General features: G+C 45.0%; 1 protein-coding gene across 1 annotated transcript in view; it reads left to right on the top strand.

The window, feature by feature from the left end:
- Positions 1-13,491, top strand: part of LOC128690089 (sodium-dependent multivitamin transporter-like) — a 96,993-nt gene that overhangs the window by 70,884 nt on the left and 12,618 nt on the right. Inside the window, exon 9 of the mRNA XM_070090447.1 lies at positions 12,923-13,077. Within this exon, the coding sequence (XP_069946548.1) occupies positions 12,923-13,077 (155 nt within the window). The remainder of the gene's footprint in view (positions 1-12,922; positions 13,078-13,491) is intronic.

Raw genomic sequence — 13,491 nt, 5'->3', positions numbered from 1 at the left:
GAGACATGCTCAGTGTTATGGTCACACCAAGATCTTTCTCCTTGAGCGGGGTTTGCAGTCCTTGGCCACCTAGTCTATACTCTGTCTGCAGTCTTCTTTGCCCTCCTCCAATCTTCAAGAAGCCAGTTGCTGGACCACATGTACAGCCTGTACAGGTCTCTTTGAAGTCCTGCCTGATCCTCATCTGATTTAATTCTCCTCATTAACTTCACATCATCTACGAACAGGGACACCTCTAAGTTTATCCCTTCCATCATGTCAGTCACAGGTGCCCACTGTGATACCTCATCCCGTACCATGACTCGTTGTTGCCTCCCTGTCAGATATTCTCTGATCCATTGCAGTCCAAGAAAATGCAATCAACCCACCCCTCTCTCTCGTGTTGTACTTCCGTAACTTTGTCATAGAACTCCAGAAGGTTTGTGACACAAGATTTGCCTTCCATGAATGCATGCTGGTTATCGTTTATAATCTTGTTCCGTTCCAATTGCTCCACCACTCTCCTCCTGATAATCTTCTCCATGACTTTGCATACTATACACGTCAGTGACACTGGTCTGTAATTTCATGCCTCTTTTCTGTTTCCTTTTTTAAAAATGGGAGCTACATTTGCGGTCTTCCATACCTCAGGTAGTTGCCCAGTTTCAAGGGATGTGTTGAAGATTGTGGTTAATGGCACACACAGTATATCTGTGTATATCTGCTCCATCCCTGAGGACCCACGGGGAGATGTTGTCCAGCCCCATTGCCTTTGAGGTGTCAAGGTCACCTAGCAGCTTCTTCACCTCCTCCTCAGTTGTGTGCATATCGTCCAGTACCTGTTGGACTATTCCCTGTTGGTGTCCCCCTCTGTCCTGTCTTCCCAGAGTCCTTCCTGTCTCCACTGTGAATATTTCCTTAAATCTCCTGTTGACCTCCTCGCATACCTTTTGATCGTTTCTTGTGAGTTCCCCACCTTCTTTCCTCAGCCTGATTACCTGGTCTTTGACTGTCATCTTTCTCTTAATGTGGCTAAACAGCAGTTTCAGGTCAGACTTGGATTTCGATGCTATGTCATTTTCGTACTATCGCGGGGGCTCCCTCCTTATCTGTGCATATTCGTTTCTGGCTCTTCGACTGATCTCCTTGTTTTTCTGGGTCCTTTGCCTTCTATACCTCTTCCACTCTCTAATGCACTTAGTTTTTGCCTCCCTGCACCGTTGGGTAAACCAGGGGCTCGCTTTGGTCTTCCCATTGTTTCTGTTGCCCTTGGGAACAAACCTTTCCTCTGCCTCCTTGCATTTTGTTGTTACATACTCCATCATTTCATTTACTGTCTTTCCTACCATTTATCTGTTTCACTGCACCTCCCACAGGAAATTCCTCATAACTGTGTAGTCCCCCCTTTTATAGTTTGGCTTTTCCCATTCGACTCATGTTACCCTCTCCACCTGTAACTCTACTGTGTAATCAAAACTCAGGACTATGTGGTCACTAGCTCTGAGGAGCCTCTCACATGTGATGTCATCAATGTCTGAGCTACTCAGGGTGAACACAAGGTCCAATCTTGCTGGTTCATCCTCCCCTCACTCTCTGGTAGTGTCCCTGATGTGTTGATGCATGAGGTTTTCCAGTACCACATCCATCATCTTGGCTCGCATTTTCTGGGGCCCCCATGAGGTTCCATGTTTTCCCAATCGATCTCTCTCTGGTTGAAATCACCTATAACCAGTAACTTTGCTCTGCACGTTTGAGCTCTTCATGCCACTTCAGCCAGTGTGTCCACCATCTCTTTGTTGTTCTCATCATATTCCTCTCTTGGCCTCCTGCAGTTCTGTGGTGGGTTATACATCACAGTAATGACTACCTTATGCTCCCCACATTGAATTGTGCCTGCTATGTAGGCCCTTTCTCCAATCTCGTCCATGCCTTCCGTTTCTTCGAAACTCCATCGGTTTTCTATGAGCAGTGCAACCCCTCCTCCCCCTCTGCTCCTTCTATCTTTCCTCAAGATCTGACATCCCAGTGGGAAGACTGCATCTGTTATTGTCTCAGTGAGTTTCGTTTCTGTGACTGCTGTGATGTTCAAGGACTTCTCGTTGATTCTTTCGTGCCATTCCTCGTATTTATTTGCTATGGTGGCCCAGTGGCCTGGTGGCTAAAGCTCCCGCTTCACACACGGAGGGCCCGGGTTCGATTCCCGCCGGGTGGAAACATTCGACACGTTTCCTTACACCTGTTGTCCTGTTCACCTAGCAGCAAATAGGTACCTGGGTGTTAGTCGACTGGTGTGGGTCGCATCCTGGGGGACAAGATTAAGGACCCCAATGGAAATAAGTTAGACAGTCCTCGATGACGCACTGACTTTCTTGGGTTATCCTGGGTGGCTAACCCTCCGGGGTTAAAAATCCGAACGAAATCTTATCTTATCTTATCTTATTCCATCTGTGTTTGTGTATCACACCTTCAGCTTCTTGTCTATCATGGTGGACCTGGGAGAATACTGGGGCTGGGGGGCTGGAGCCCTGGGGGGCTATGGGGGTTTGTGGTGTGGGTGGGATTTGTGGTGGGGGGGGGGTGAGGGCAAAGTGCTCGTAAGGAGCTGCTGTGGCAGTGGGGTTTGTGAAGTGGGGGTGGGGGCAGAGGGAACAGTGTGTGGGTGTTGCTTGAGATTGCTCAGCTGCATTGGGGTTGTCACAGTGTGAGTGAGGTTCGTTGATTCTTTCGTGCCATTCCTCGTATTTATTTGCTATTCCATCTGTGTTTGTGTATCACACCTTCAGCTTCTTGTCTATCATGGTGGACCTGGGAGAATACTGGGGCTGGGGGTCGGGAGCCCTGGGGGGTCTATGGGGGTTTGTGGTGTGGGTGGGATTTGTGGTGGGGGTGAGGGTAAAGTGCTCGTAAGGAGCTGCTGTGGCAGTGGGGTTTGTGAAGTGGGGGTGGGGGCAGAGGGAACAGTGTGTGGGTGTTGGGTGAGATTGTTCAGCTGCATTGGGGTTGTCACAGTGTTGTGAGGATTGTGGTGGGGTAGGGGCAGAGTGCCCAAAAGGGGCTACTGTAGAGGTGAGGTTTGTGGTGGGGGTGGGGGCAGAGGGAACAGTGTGCGGGTTTTGGTTAAGGTTGTTCAGTTGCTTCGGGGTTGTTGGGGTTGGAGTTCTTCTGTGGGAGTCTCTGTAGGGTGTATTTGTCCTTCCACCTGAGTCTGGGTTCTGCTCGTCCTCATCCATGCCTCCCGTTCCTCCTTTCAGTTTTGTACCCTCTCTCAGTCTCGTCCTTTCCTCCTGTGTTCTGTCGTGATCAAAGTACATGCTCCGGTACTCTGAATTGTGTCTCAGTCATGCTTTCTCCTGCAGGACCCTGGTTCAAGCTGATTCTGCCTTGAAGATTACTTTGACAGGCCGTCTCCTTCTGCGTGCAAACCACCCAATTCTCCAAAAATTTCCCACCTGGGTCATGTCTCCCTCTCCTATTGCTTTCAAGATACCTTCGATCGCTTTCTTCTCCCCCTGGATTCTTTCATCATAGGTTTCCCCTTCAACTTCTTGGAGCCCATAGACAAACATTGACCTCTCCCTCTCTTCCTTCCATTGTGTCTCTCTTTGCTTCCTCTGAGGTGTTTTATCTCCTTCCATCGAGACGTTCCTGCCTTCAACCCCTGCCCTTGCTGCAGCTCCTATGCTCAGTGGACTGTCTTCCCTGCTGAGCTGTTCCCTGCCACTGTAGTTGACTGTTAGTCACTGCATAGATCTTGTCTCCTGCATTGACTGCAGGCTTCACGATTGATCTTCCTGTATTCATCTTTTCCTGAGTCCCTACAGCCCCCTCGTCTGTGACTGGTATAGAAGTCCCTGTTGTCATTCCTGTACTGTCATTTATCTATTCTGTTTCAGATTTTTAGCTCCTCTTCTAAGCACCATATTTTATCTTCTGCTGCTAAGACTGGTAGTCCCCGCTTCCTGCTCTCTTCAGCTATCCTCTCCTCCATTACCCTGCCAAGCTCAGTTAGCCTCCTTCCCCACTCTTCCTCCATTTTTGTGAGCTCTACCTCCTAGTCTTCCCTCCCAGGTTCCTCCCTCCTGGGTTCAACCTCCAGACCACTGGGTCTCCGACCTCTTGGGTTACCCATTTTTTTTTACCATGGAAGGAGCTTGTGTGTGAGAGAGAGGGAGGGAGAGAGAGAGAAGGATAGAGAGGGAGAGAGAATGCTGGGAAGAAGGCTAGGGATAATGAGTGGGGAGGGAGGGGAGTTAGGGGAGGCCAAGGGAGGAAAGGGAAAATGAATGGAAGGTGTGTGTGAGGAGGGGAGAGAGAGAACGAGAGGTGGAGAGAGAAGATAGAAAGGAAGAGATAGAGATAGAGCAGAGGGAGGGGAAAGATAGAAAGAGAGGGAGAGAAAGGTAGAGAGAGAGAGAGAGAGAGAGAGAGAGAGAGAGAGAGGGGGGGAGAGGGTTTGGTACAGGATGTCCAGTGGTGGTTTGGTTGGTGTGAGGGGTAGGGGAGGTAGTTGGTATGTGGTTGAAAGGTAACTGTTACTCCACTCTCATGTATGTGTGTGTGTGTATGTGTGTGTGTGTGTGTGTGTGTGTGTGTGTGAGTGTGTGTGTGTGCCTCTAACACTTATCAATTCTACTTATAAAATATGGAAAGTAATACTAGGTTCTAAAACTTAGCCTCTCACAACTTCTATAAGTGTCTACCCTTGTGTGTGTGTGTGTGTGTGTGTGTGTATACTCACCTATTTGTACTCACCTATTTGTGGTTGCAGGGGTCGATTCTTAGCTCCTGGCCCCGCCTCTTCACCGGTTGCTACTGGGCCCTCTCTCTCCCCGCTCCATGAGCTTTATCAAACCTCGTCTTAAAACTGTGTATGGTTCCTGCCTCCACTACGTCATTTTCTAGGCTATTCCACTGCCTTACAACTCTATGACTGAAGAAATACTTCCTACTATCTCTCTGACTCATTTGTTTCTTCAACTTCCAATTGTAGCCTCTTGTTTCTGTGTCCCCTCCCTGGAACATCCTGTCTTTGTCCACCTTGTCTATTCCACGCAGTATTTTATATGTCGTTATCATGTCTCCCCTGACCCTCCTGTCCTCCAGTGTCGTCAGGCCGATTTCCCTTAATCTTTCTTCATAGGACATTCCCCTTAGCGCTGGAACTAACCTTGTCGCAAACCTTTGTACTTTCTCTAGTTTCTTGACGTGCTTTATCAAGTGCGTGTTCCAAACAGGTGCTGCATACTCCAGTATGGGCCTGACATACACGGTGTACAGTGTCTTGAATGATTCCTTACTAAGGTATCGGAATGCTGTTCTCAGGTTTGCCAGGCGCCCATATGCTGCAGCAGTTATCTGATTGATGTGTGCTTCCGGAGACATGCTCGGTGTTATGTCACCCCAAGATCTTTCTCCTTGAGTGAGGTTTGCAGTCTTTGGCCACCTAGCCTATACTCTGTCTGTGGTCTTCTGTGCCCTTCCCCTATCTTCATGACTTTGCATTTGGCAGGATTAAATTCGAGAAGCCATTTGCTGGACCAGGTGTCCAGTCTGTCCAGGTCTCTTTGAAGTCCTGCCTGGTCCTCATCAGATTTAATTCTCCTCATTAACTTCACATCATCTGCAAACAGGGACACTTCTGAGTCTAACCCTTCCGTCATGTCGTTCACATATACCAAAAATAGCACTGGTCCTAGGACCGACCCCTGTGGGACCCCGCTCGTCACAGGTGCCCACTGTGATACATCATTACGTACCATGACTCGTTGTTGCCTCCCTGTCAGGTATTCTCTGATCCATTGTAGTGCCTTCCTGTTATATGCACCTGATGCTCTAGCTTCTGCACTAATCTCTTGTGAGGAACTGTGTCAAAGGCCTTCTTGCAGTCCAAGAAGATGCAATCAACCCACCCCTCTCTCTCGTGTCTTACTTCTGTTATTTTATCATAAAACTCCAGAAGGTTTGTGACACAGGATTTGCCTTCCGTGAATCCGTGCTGGTTGGCATTTATACTCTTGTTCCATTCCAGGTGCTCCACCACTCTCCTCCTGATAATCTTCTCCATAATTTTACATACTATACACGTCAATGACACAGGTCTATAGTTTAGTGCCTCTTTTCTGTCTCCTTGTGTGTGTGTGTGTGTGTGTGTGTGTGTGTGTGTGTGTGTGTGTGTGTGTGTGTGTGTGTGTGTGTGTGTGTGTGTGTGTGTGTGTGTGTGTGTGTGTGTGTGTGTGTGTGTGTGTGTGTGTGTGTGTGCGTGTGTGTGTGTGTGTGTGCATGTGTGTAATGTTACCCCTCGCTAGGCCGCTTCACTCTCCTCACACTCATCCATCCTGTCTCCACCTTATCTATGCTGTTTCTACTTTAATTCTGGTAACACCTTGCAGGAGTGAGTGACCAGTATCTAACAGTAATGCAGAGACCAGAATCTGACAACATGTAACCACAATAGGTGAGAAGCACTTGCAAGTGTGGCAGCGGGGCGATGACAAGTTGCCAGATGCTGATGACGCCTTGTATCAGTATTTTGAAAATCCTTCATTTGTGATATTTATAACAATATATTCTCATACATCCCGCTTTCCCCAAGTGATTTCACTTTTCACTTCTCACTTATGGTAGAATACACTACACATTCGGTGGGCTACACTTTATATTTATAATGGCACACAACCTGTTGTGACGTCACTACTTCGGGAGGCCTACTCCTGCCACCTTCCCTTTGTTATATATTTTATATTTTCTTTCTCCTTTTGCTTATTAACTTTTTCACTCTTACTGCATGCTGCCCCACATTTCACTTGTTAACCAGTCTCTCGTAATTCTTGAACATCCGCTTCCACACTCACTTTGATCTTCGTATATTTGAATCTGTGTGGCAACAAGTGCCTACTACGCCCCTAACAGTTTGGCACTTGGAAATATTGATGATTTCAGGCCTCCTCTCGACTTTTTTTAACTAATAACTTTGGTTATCACTCGTAGGGTTGCTCACTGACGTTGTCACTACCAATGGTTACTGCAAGCAGTTACTGCATGCCTTAAAAACACTAAGGTTCTCGGAGCCTTGTGCCCCCACGTCTGCGTGTTTCGGCTGTGTGTGTGTGTGTGTACTCACCTAGTTGTACTCACCTAGTTGAGGTTGCGGGGGTCGAGTCCGAGCTCCTGGCCCCGCCTCTTCACTGATCGCTACTAGGTCACTCTCCCTGAGCCGTGAGCTTTATCGTACCTCTGCTTAAAGCTATGTATGGATCCTGCCTCCACTACATCGCTTCCCAAACTATTCCACTTACTGACTACTCTGTGGCTGAAGAAATACTTCCTAACATCCCTGTGATTCATCTGTGTCTTTAGCTTCCAACTGTGTCCCCTTGTTACTGTGTCCAATCTCTGGAACATCCTGTTTTTGTCCACCTTGTCAATTCCTCTCAGTATTTTGTATGTCGTTATCATGTCCCCCCTATCTCTCCTGTCCTCCAGTGTCGTCAGGTTGATTTCCCTTAACCTCTCCTCGTAGGACATACCTCTTAGCTCTGGGACTAGTCTTGTTGCAAACCTTTGCACTTTCTCTAGTTTCTTTACGTGCTTGGCTAGGTGTGGGTTCCAAACTGGTGCCGCATACTCCAATATGGGCCTAACGTATACGGTGTACAGGGTCCTGAACGATTCCTTATTAAGATGTCGGAATGCTGTTCTGAGGTTTGCTAGGCGCCCATATGCTGCAGCAGTTATTTGGTTGATGTGCGCTTCAGGAGATGTGCCTGGTGTTATACTCACCCCAAGATCTTTTTCCTTGAGTGAGGTTTGTAGTCTCTGACCCCCTGTGTGTGTGTGTGTGTGTGTGTGTGTGTGTGTGTGTGTGTGTATGTGTGTGTGTGTGTGTGTGTGTGTGTGTGTGTGTGTGTATGTGTGCGTGTACTCACCTATTTGTACTCACCTGTGTGTGTGTGTGTGTGTGTGTGTGTGTGCATGTGAGAGTGCAGGCCATTCCTGTAGTTTAATGTAGCAGACAATGAGATGCTGAGCTGATTAGTTGTGTCTTTCGTCCTGCACTGTTTTACAGGTGTGGTGTAGCTGATTTATCTTTCTGCTATAAAATGTAATATAAAAGGAAGCTGGAGGGAAGGTTAGAATAATGTGAAATATTTCTGGTCAGTTGTTATGCTGCTGTGTGTTGTGTTGTGCTGCTGTGTGTTGTGTTGTGCTGCTGTGTGCTGTGTTGTGCTGCTGTGTGCTGTGTTGTGCTGCTGTGTGTTGTGTTATGCTGCTGTGTGCTGTGTTGTGTTGTGCTGCTGTGTTGTGCTGCTGTGTTGTTCTGCTTTGTGTTGTGTTGTGCTGCTGTGTTGTGCTGCTGCGTGTTGTGTTGTGCTGCTGTGTTGTGCTGCTGTGTGTTGTGTTGTGCTGCTGTGTGCTGTGTTGTGCTGCTGTGTGCGTTGTTGTGCTACTGTGTGTTGTGTTGTGCTGCTGTGTTGTGCTGGTTTATGCTGTTTATGAGACTGATGGTGTTTTATTATTGCATGTGTTTTATCATCTTCTGTTTTTCATATCTTTATTAATGCAAAACTCGACATATAATAAATATATGTCGTTATATTGTCCACAGATATAGATATATGGCAATGGCAGAAAGAATGTTAAGGGCAAGTATTCAGAAAACTAAACTTAATTCGGCTTCACCTGTCAAGAAAATGATGGCATGGAATTACCACGGTGTGTATTTGTTTCAAAGTTTTGGGGAATGACTCATTGAAGCCGGCTAAGCTTATACTCCATCTCGAAAGTGCCACCCCAATTTGTTGCACAAGGATAAAGATTATTTCGAACGGCAGTTATTACTTTTCAAGCAGCAGCACCTTGACACGACAGGTACATTCTATGATAAAAAAAACACCAATGCAGTGCGCGCTTCCTACAATGTCGCATACAACGTCGCACTGGCCAAGAAGCCTCATACGATTGTAGAGAAACTTGTGCTACCCTGAGCAAAAGAAATGGTGAGGCTTGTTGTCGGCGAGGACGCAGCACGGAAGCTGAATGATATATCAGTTTCTAATAACACAGTGTCGAGACGGTTAAATGAGATTTCACAAAACATCAGTGAACAAGTTATGGATGAAATAAAGATTCTCCATTGTTTGTCATACAGTTGGATGAATCAACGGATGTCTCACTGTCTTCTCAACTATTGGTATTTGCATGATACATGGCTGAGGGAGACTTCAAAGACGAGTTTCTCTTTTGTAAGACTCTTGATACCACCTCAAGGGCTCAGGATGTGTTAGAAATTATTAACAATTTCTTTGAAGTAAATGGTCTGGATTGGATAAATTTGGTGGGTGTTACCACTGATGGTGCACCTGCGATGCTAGGCTCAAGATTAGGCTTTCAAGCGTTTGTGAAACGGCGTGTTCCATTGGTAACCAGAGACTATAACCAGACTGTTCAGAAAATTATGCCAGGACGTGGGTTTCGACTTTGAGGTGTTGCTGTTCTACACTTCTGTACGGTAGTTGTCAGCAGGGAATGTAGTCAACAGAATTTTTGATCTGAGAGAAGAACTGATTCTATTTCTCCAGTCTCAAGGGAAAGAAGGTTTTACAGGTATGCTAGAGCTCTCTGAATTAAAAATAGTATACTTTGTCGATATTTTTGGTATCTTGAACAAACTGAATCTTCAGCTGCAAAGGAAAGAAGCAAATCTGTTCTTTCACTAAGGAATCATCAAGGCTTTTCTTGAGAAATTAGAACTCTGGATCGGAAGGGTCGAAGGCAAAAATTTAGTTCAGTTTCCATGTGTGGATTCCATACTAGGGAAAAACGAGGCCATTCAGATTCGTAATCTGGAGCATTTACAAAAGCTGCGGGATTAATTTCAGCGATACTTTCCGGAGATGGACATGACAAGGGATGGGTTTTCTTTCATCAGGAATCCATTCGTAACAGATGTTCATGGTGTTCCAGAGGCTATGAAGGAGGAGTTCTTGGACCTGAAAAAATGATTTGGCAGCTAAAGATATGTACCAGCGGTCAACCATGGAAAAATTTTGGACCAGTATGATTGCAACTTACCCAAATCTGTCAACACATGCAGTCAGATTTTTTTGCCCTTTGCATCAACTTACATGTGTGAGAGTGGATTTTCATGTTTGTTGCTCATTAAGTCCAAATAGATGAATCTGCTTGCAGTTGAAAGCGATATTCGTTGTGCGTTATCAAGTATCACTCCTAACATTGAAAAGCTTGTCAGTGAGAAGAGAATCCAAAAGTCTGGTTGCAAGGAAAAGTGAAATAATCATATTTCAAAGAAAAATGTTGGCTCTAGTTCACAATTTCAAAGTTATATTCGTTAGAAAGAAATTTCACAGCAAAATGTTAGCTATGAATTCATTTATTTCCAGGAAATTATGTTTTTATGAAATATATTTCAGACCAAAATGTTGGATATCTATTATTTTATATAACTTCTCGAATTTCTATTTATAAGAACTATATTCCAAATCAAATTGTCGTTGTTTTTGCTTTGCCTTTATATATCATTACTCAAAAAATGAAATGGTCCACGATATTTTTATAATTGGGTTGGTGGTCTATGGGCTGAAACGAGTTGAGAACCACTGCCCTAGTAGGTTTAGCACTTCCTTTTGATTATAATAATAATTTCATTTACGATGGCATCTAAGGGTAAGTAAATTTATTCAGGTGCAGGTACACATAAATACAATTACATAAATTATCGTATATATGTGTAGATTACTTTGGATAACCCAATCAACTCAGCGAACAGGGTATGTCGATGGTAGTAGTAGTAGTAGTAGTAGTAGTAGTAGTAGTAGTAGTAGTAGTAGTAGTAGTAGTAGTAGTAGTAATAATAATAATAATAATAATAATAATAATAATAATAATAATAATAATAATAATAATAATAATAATAATAAAATAATAATAATAATAATAATAATAATAATAATAATAATAATAATAATAATAATAATAATAATAATAATAAGAAGAAGAAGAAGAAGAAGAAGAAGAGCAACTAACACTCGGGTTCTTGAATGGTGGTATATATAGTGTAGGTGTGGTAGCCGTGCGAGCTACCACATCTGACTTTCTACACAGCATATATATTTTATCATTTTGGGGTGCTTTAAATGTCGTATATTACGTGGAGGTGTGGTAGTTGGGCATGCTACCACACCTTGGAAAATCCTAGATGGATTAGTACCAAACTTGCACACGAAAATCACTCCCTATGAAAGCAAAAGACTCGGCAGGAGATGCAACATTCCCGCAATGAAAAGCAGGGGCGCCACGAGTACACTGAGAGACAACACATTAAGTGTCAGGCGCCCAGGACTGTTCAACCACCTCCCAGCATACATAAGGGGGATTACCAACAGACCCCTGGCTGTCTTCAAGAAGGCGCTGAACAGGGGCACTTAAAGTCAGTACCTGATCAGCCGGGCTGTGGTTCGTACGTCGGTTTACGTGCGGCCAGCAATAACAGCCTGGTTGATCAGACCCTGATCCACCACGAGGCCTGGTCTCAGACCGGGCCGCGGGAGCGTTGACCCCGAAAACCCTCTCCAGGTATATTCTAGGTATCTCGCCCTACATTAAGAGTGCAAATATTTTAACATAAGTAATAAGTGTACTGCATATGCATTTTATCGCTCTGGGATGCTTTAAATGTCATATATTACGTGTAGGTGTGGTAGCCAGGCAAGCTACCGCACCTGACTTCGTACAATAAATACTACTCACCAAATCGTAATGACACGATTGCAAACAAACCATACCACGGGTGGGGTTTGATCCCGCGGTTAGAGTCTCAAAACTCCAGACCGTCGCGTTAGCCACTGGACCACCTAGCCACAAACTTGCCTTTGTGGTCACAGTGGTGCCCATGCTAACCTTCCTATGGTGTAGAAATATACCTAGTTGGACGAATCTTATTGTGGCTAACTGGTCCAGTGGCAAACGCGACGATCTGGAGTTTTGAGACTCTCTGACCTCGGGATCAAACCCCACCCGTGGTATGGTTTACTACTCACCTCTCGTGGCCTGGTAGACAAAGTTTTCACTTCACACGCTGAGGTCTTGGTTCGATTCCCAGCAGAGGTAGAAACATTGGGTATGTTTCCTTAGACCTGTTGTCCATGTTCACCCATTAACCATACAATAGAGCAGAAAAATAATGTAAGGGGCCTGGGAGTAGTAATGTCTGAGGATCTCACTTTCAAGGATCACAACAGTGCCACGATCACAAGTGCAAAGAAAATGATAGGATGGACAATGAGAACGTTCAAAACGAGAGATGCCAAGCCAATGATGATCCTTTTCAAATCACTTGTTCTCTCTAGGCTGGAATACTGCTGTACATTAACATCTCCATTCAAAGCAGGTGAAATTGCAGATCTAGAGAGTCTCTGACGTACTGGTACAGTTATCCGGTAGCCTAACGGTCATATGGATTCCATTTCTACTACTAAAAAGAAAAACAGACCACAACATTGACTTCTGAGACCTTGCTTAGGGTTAATTCTTCTCAGGATTACTAGGGCTGGCCTTTTCATATGTATCAAACAGGCCTAGTCACGGACCAGGCCGCGGAAGCATTGACCCCCGAAACCCCCTCCAGGTATACTCTGGATATTACATTATTTTTTAGTCCCTAGCAGAGTTCGCAATTAAACGGAGTATATATACATTGAGATACACCTCTCATTATATATTCATTGACATACATACCTCTCAGTGTGCATGCACTGTCCTTGCAATTTCACTCTCTTCTTTCCGTCCACTGCAGTATTTCAATTGCATTTTAAACTATTTTTACCGATTTTGATAGAATTATAACAAGACTGGGCTTCTACTGGCTCCTTACTCTAACATAAATATTTGTATTTTTCCTCCGAGCTTGTAAGTGTATCCTCCTCAGCCCTGGGCTACGGCTTCCTGGCGGTGGGTCTGGCCTTCCTGGCGGGGAACCTGGGTGGGATTCTTCAGGCAGCCATCGCTGTCACCTCCTCCGTGGATGGACCTCTGCTGGCGGTGTTCATCATGGCTCTCTTCATGCCTTTCACTAATTCCAAGGTAAAGAGCTTCTCAGTTCTGCTGGTGGTGTTCCTCGTGGCTCTGTTTATGCCACTCAGTAATACAAAGGTAAGATACAAAGATCTTAACCTCTCTTCCTGTCCCACGAGTCTATAATGACTTCCTAGTGTAGCTCGAGAATAGATATATTATACTCATTATAACACCCTTCAGGGCCTTCGCGATAGCAAAGAAGTTATTGTGATCTTCTTACAGTCTCTAAAATATGTCAACATATCCTGCTGTACCTTTAAAGAGATACAGACAACTGTTACACTAACATACCTGAAGAATAAAAGTCGGAATGCCGTGGCTGGAACAATTGACAAATATGGAAAAATTTGAAGTGGAAACTTACGACGAGGTTTTAGTCCGTCACACACCATTATCAAGTCACAGCATTGTCAAGCTGTG

The sequence above is a fragment of the Cherax quadricarinatus genome, chromosome 32, assembly GCF_038502225.1.
Source record: "Cherax quadricarinatus isolate ZL_2023a chromosome 32, ASM3850222v1, whole genome shotgun sequence".
NCBI lineage: Eukaryota > Metazoa > Arthropoda > Malacostraca > Decapoda > Parastacidae > Cherax > Cherax quadricarinatus.
The sequence above is the reverse complement of the archived record's forward strand: the minus strand, read 5'-3'. Positions and strand labels throughout refer to the sequence as shown.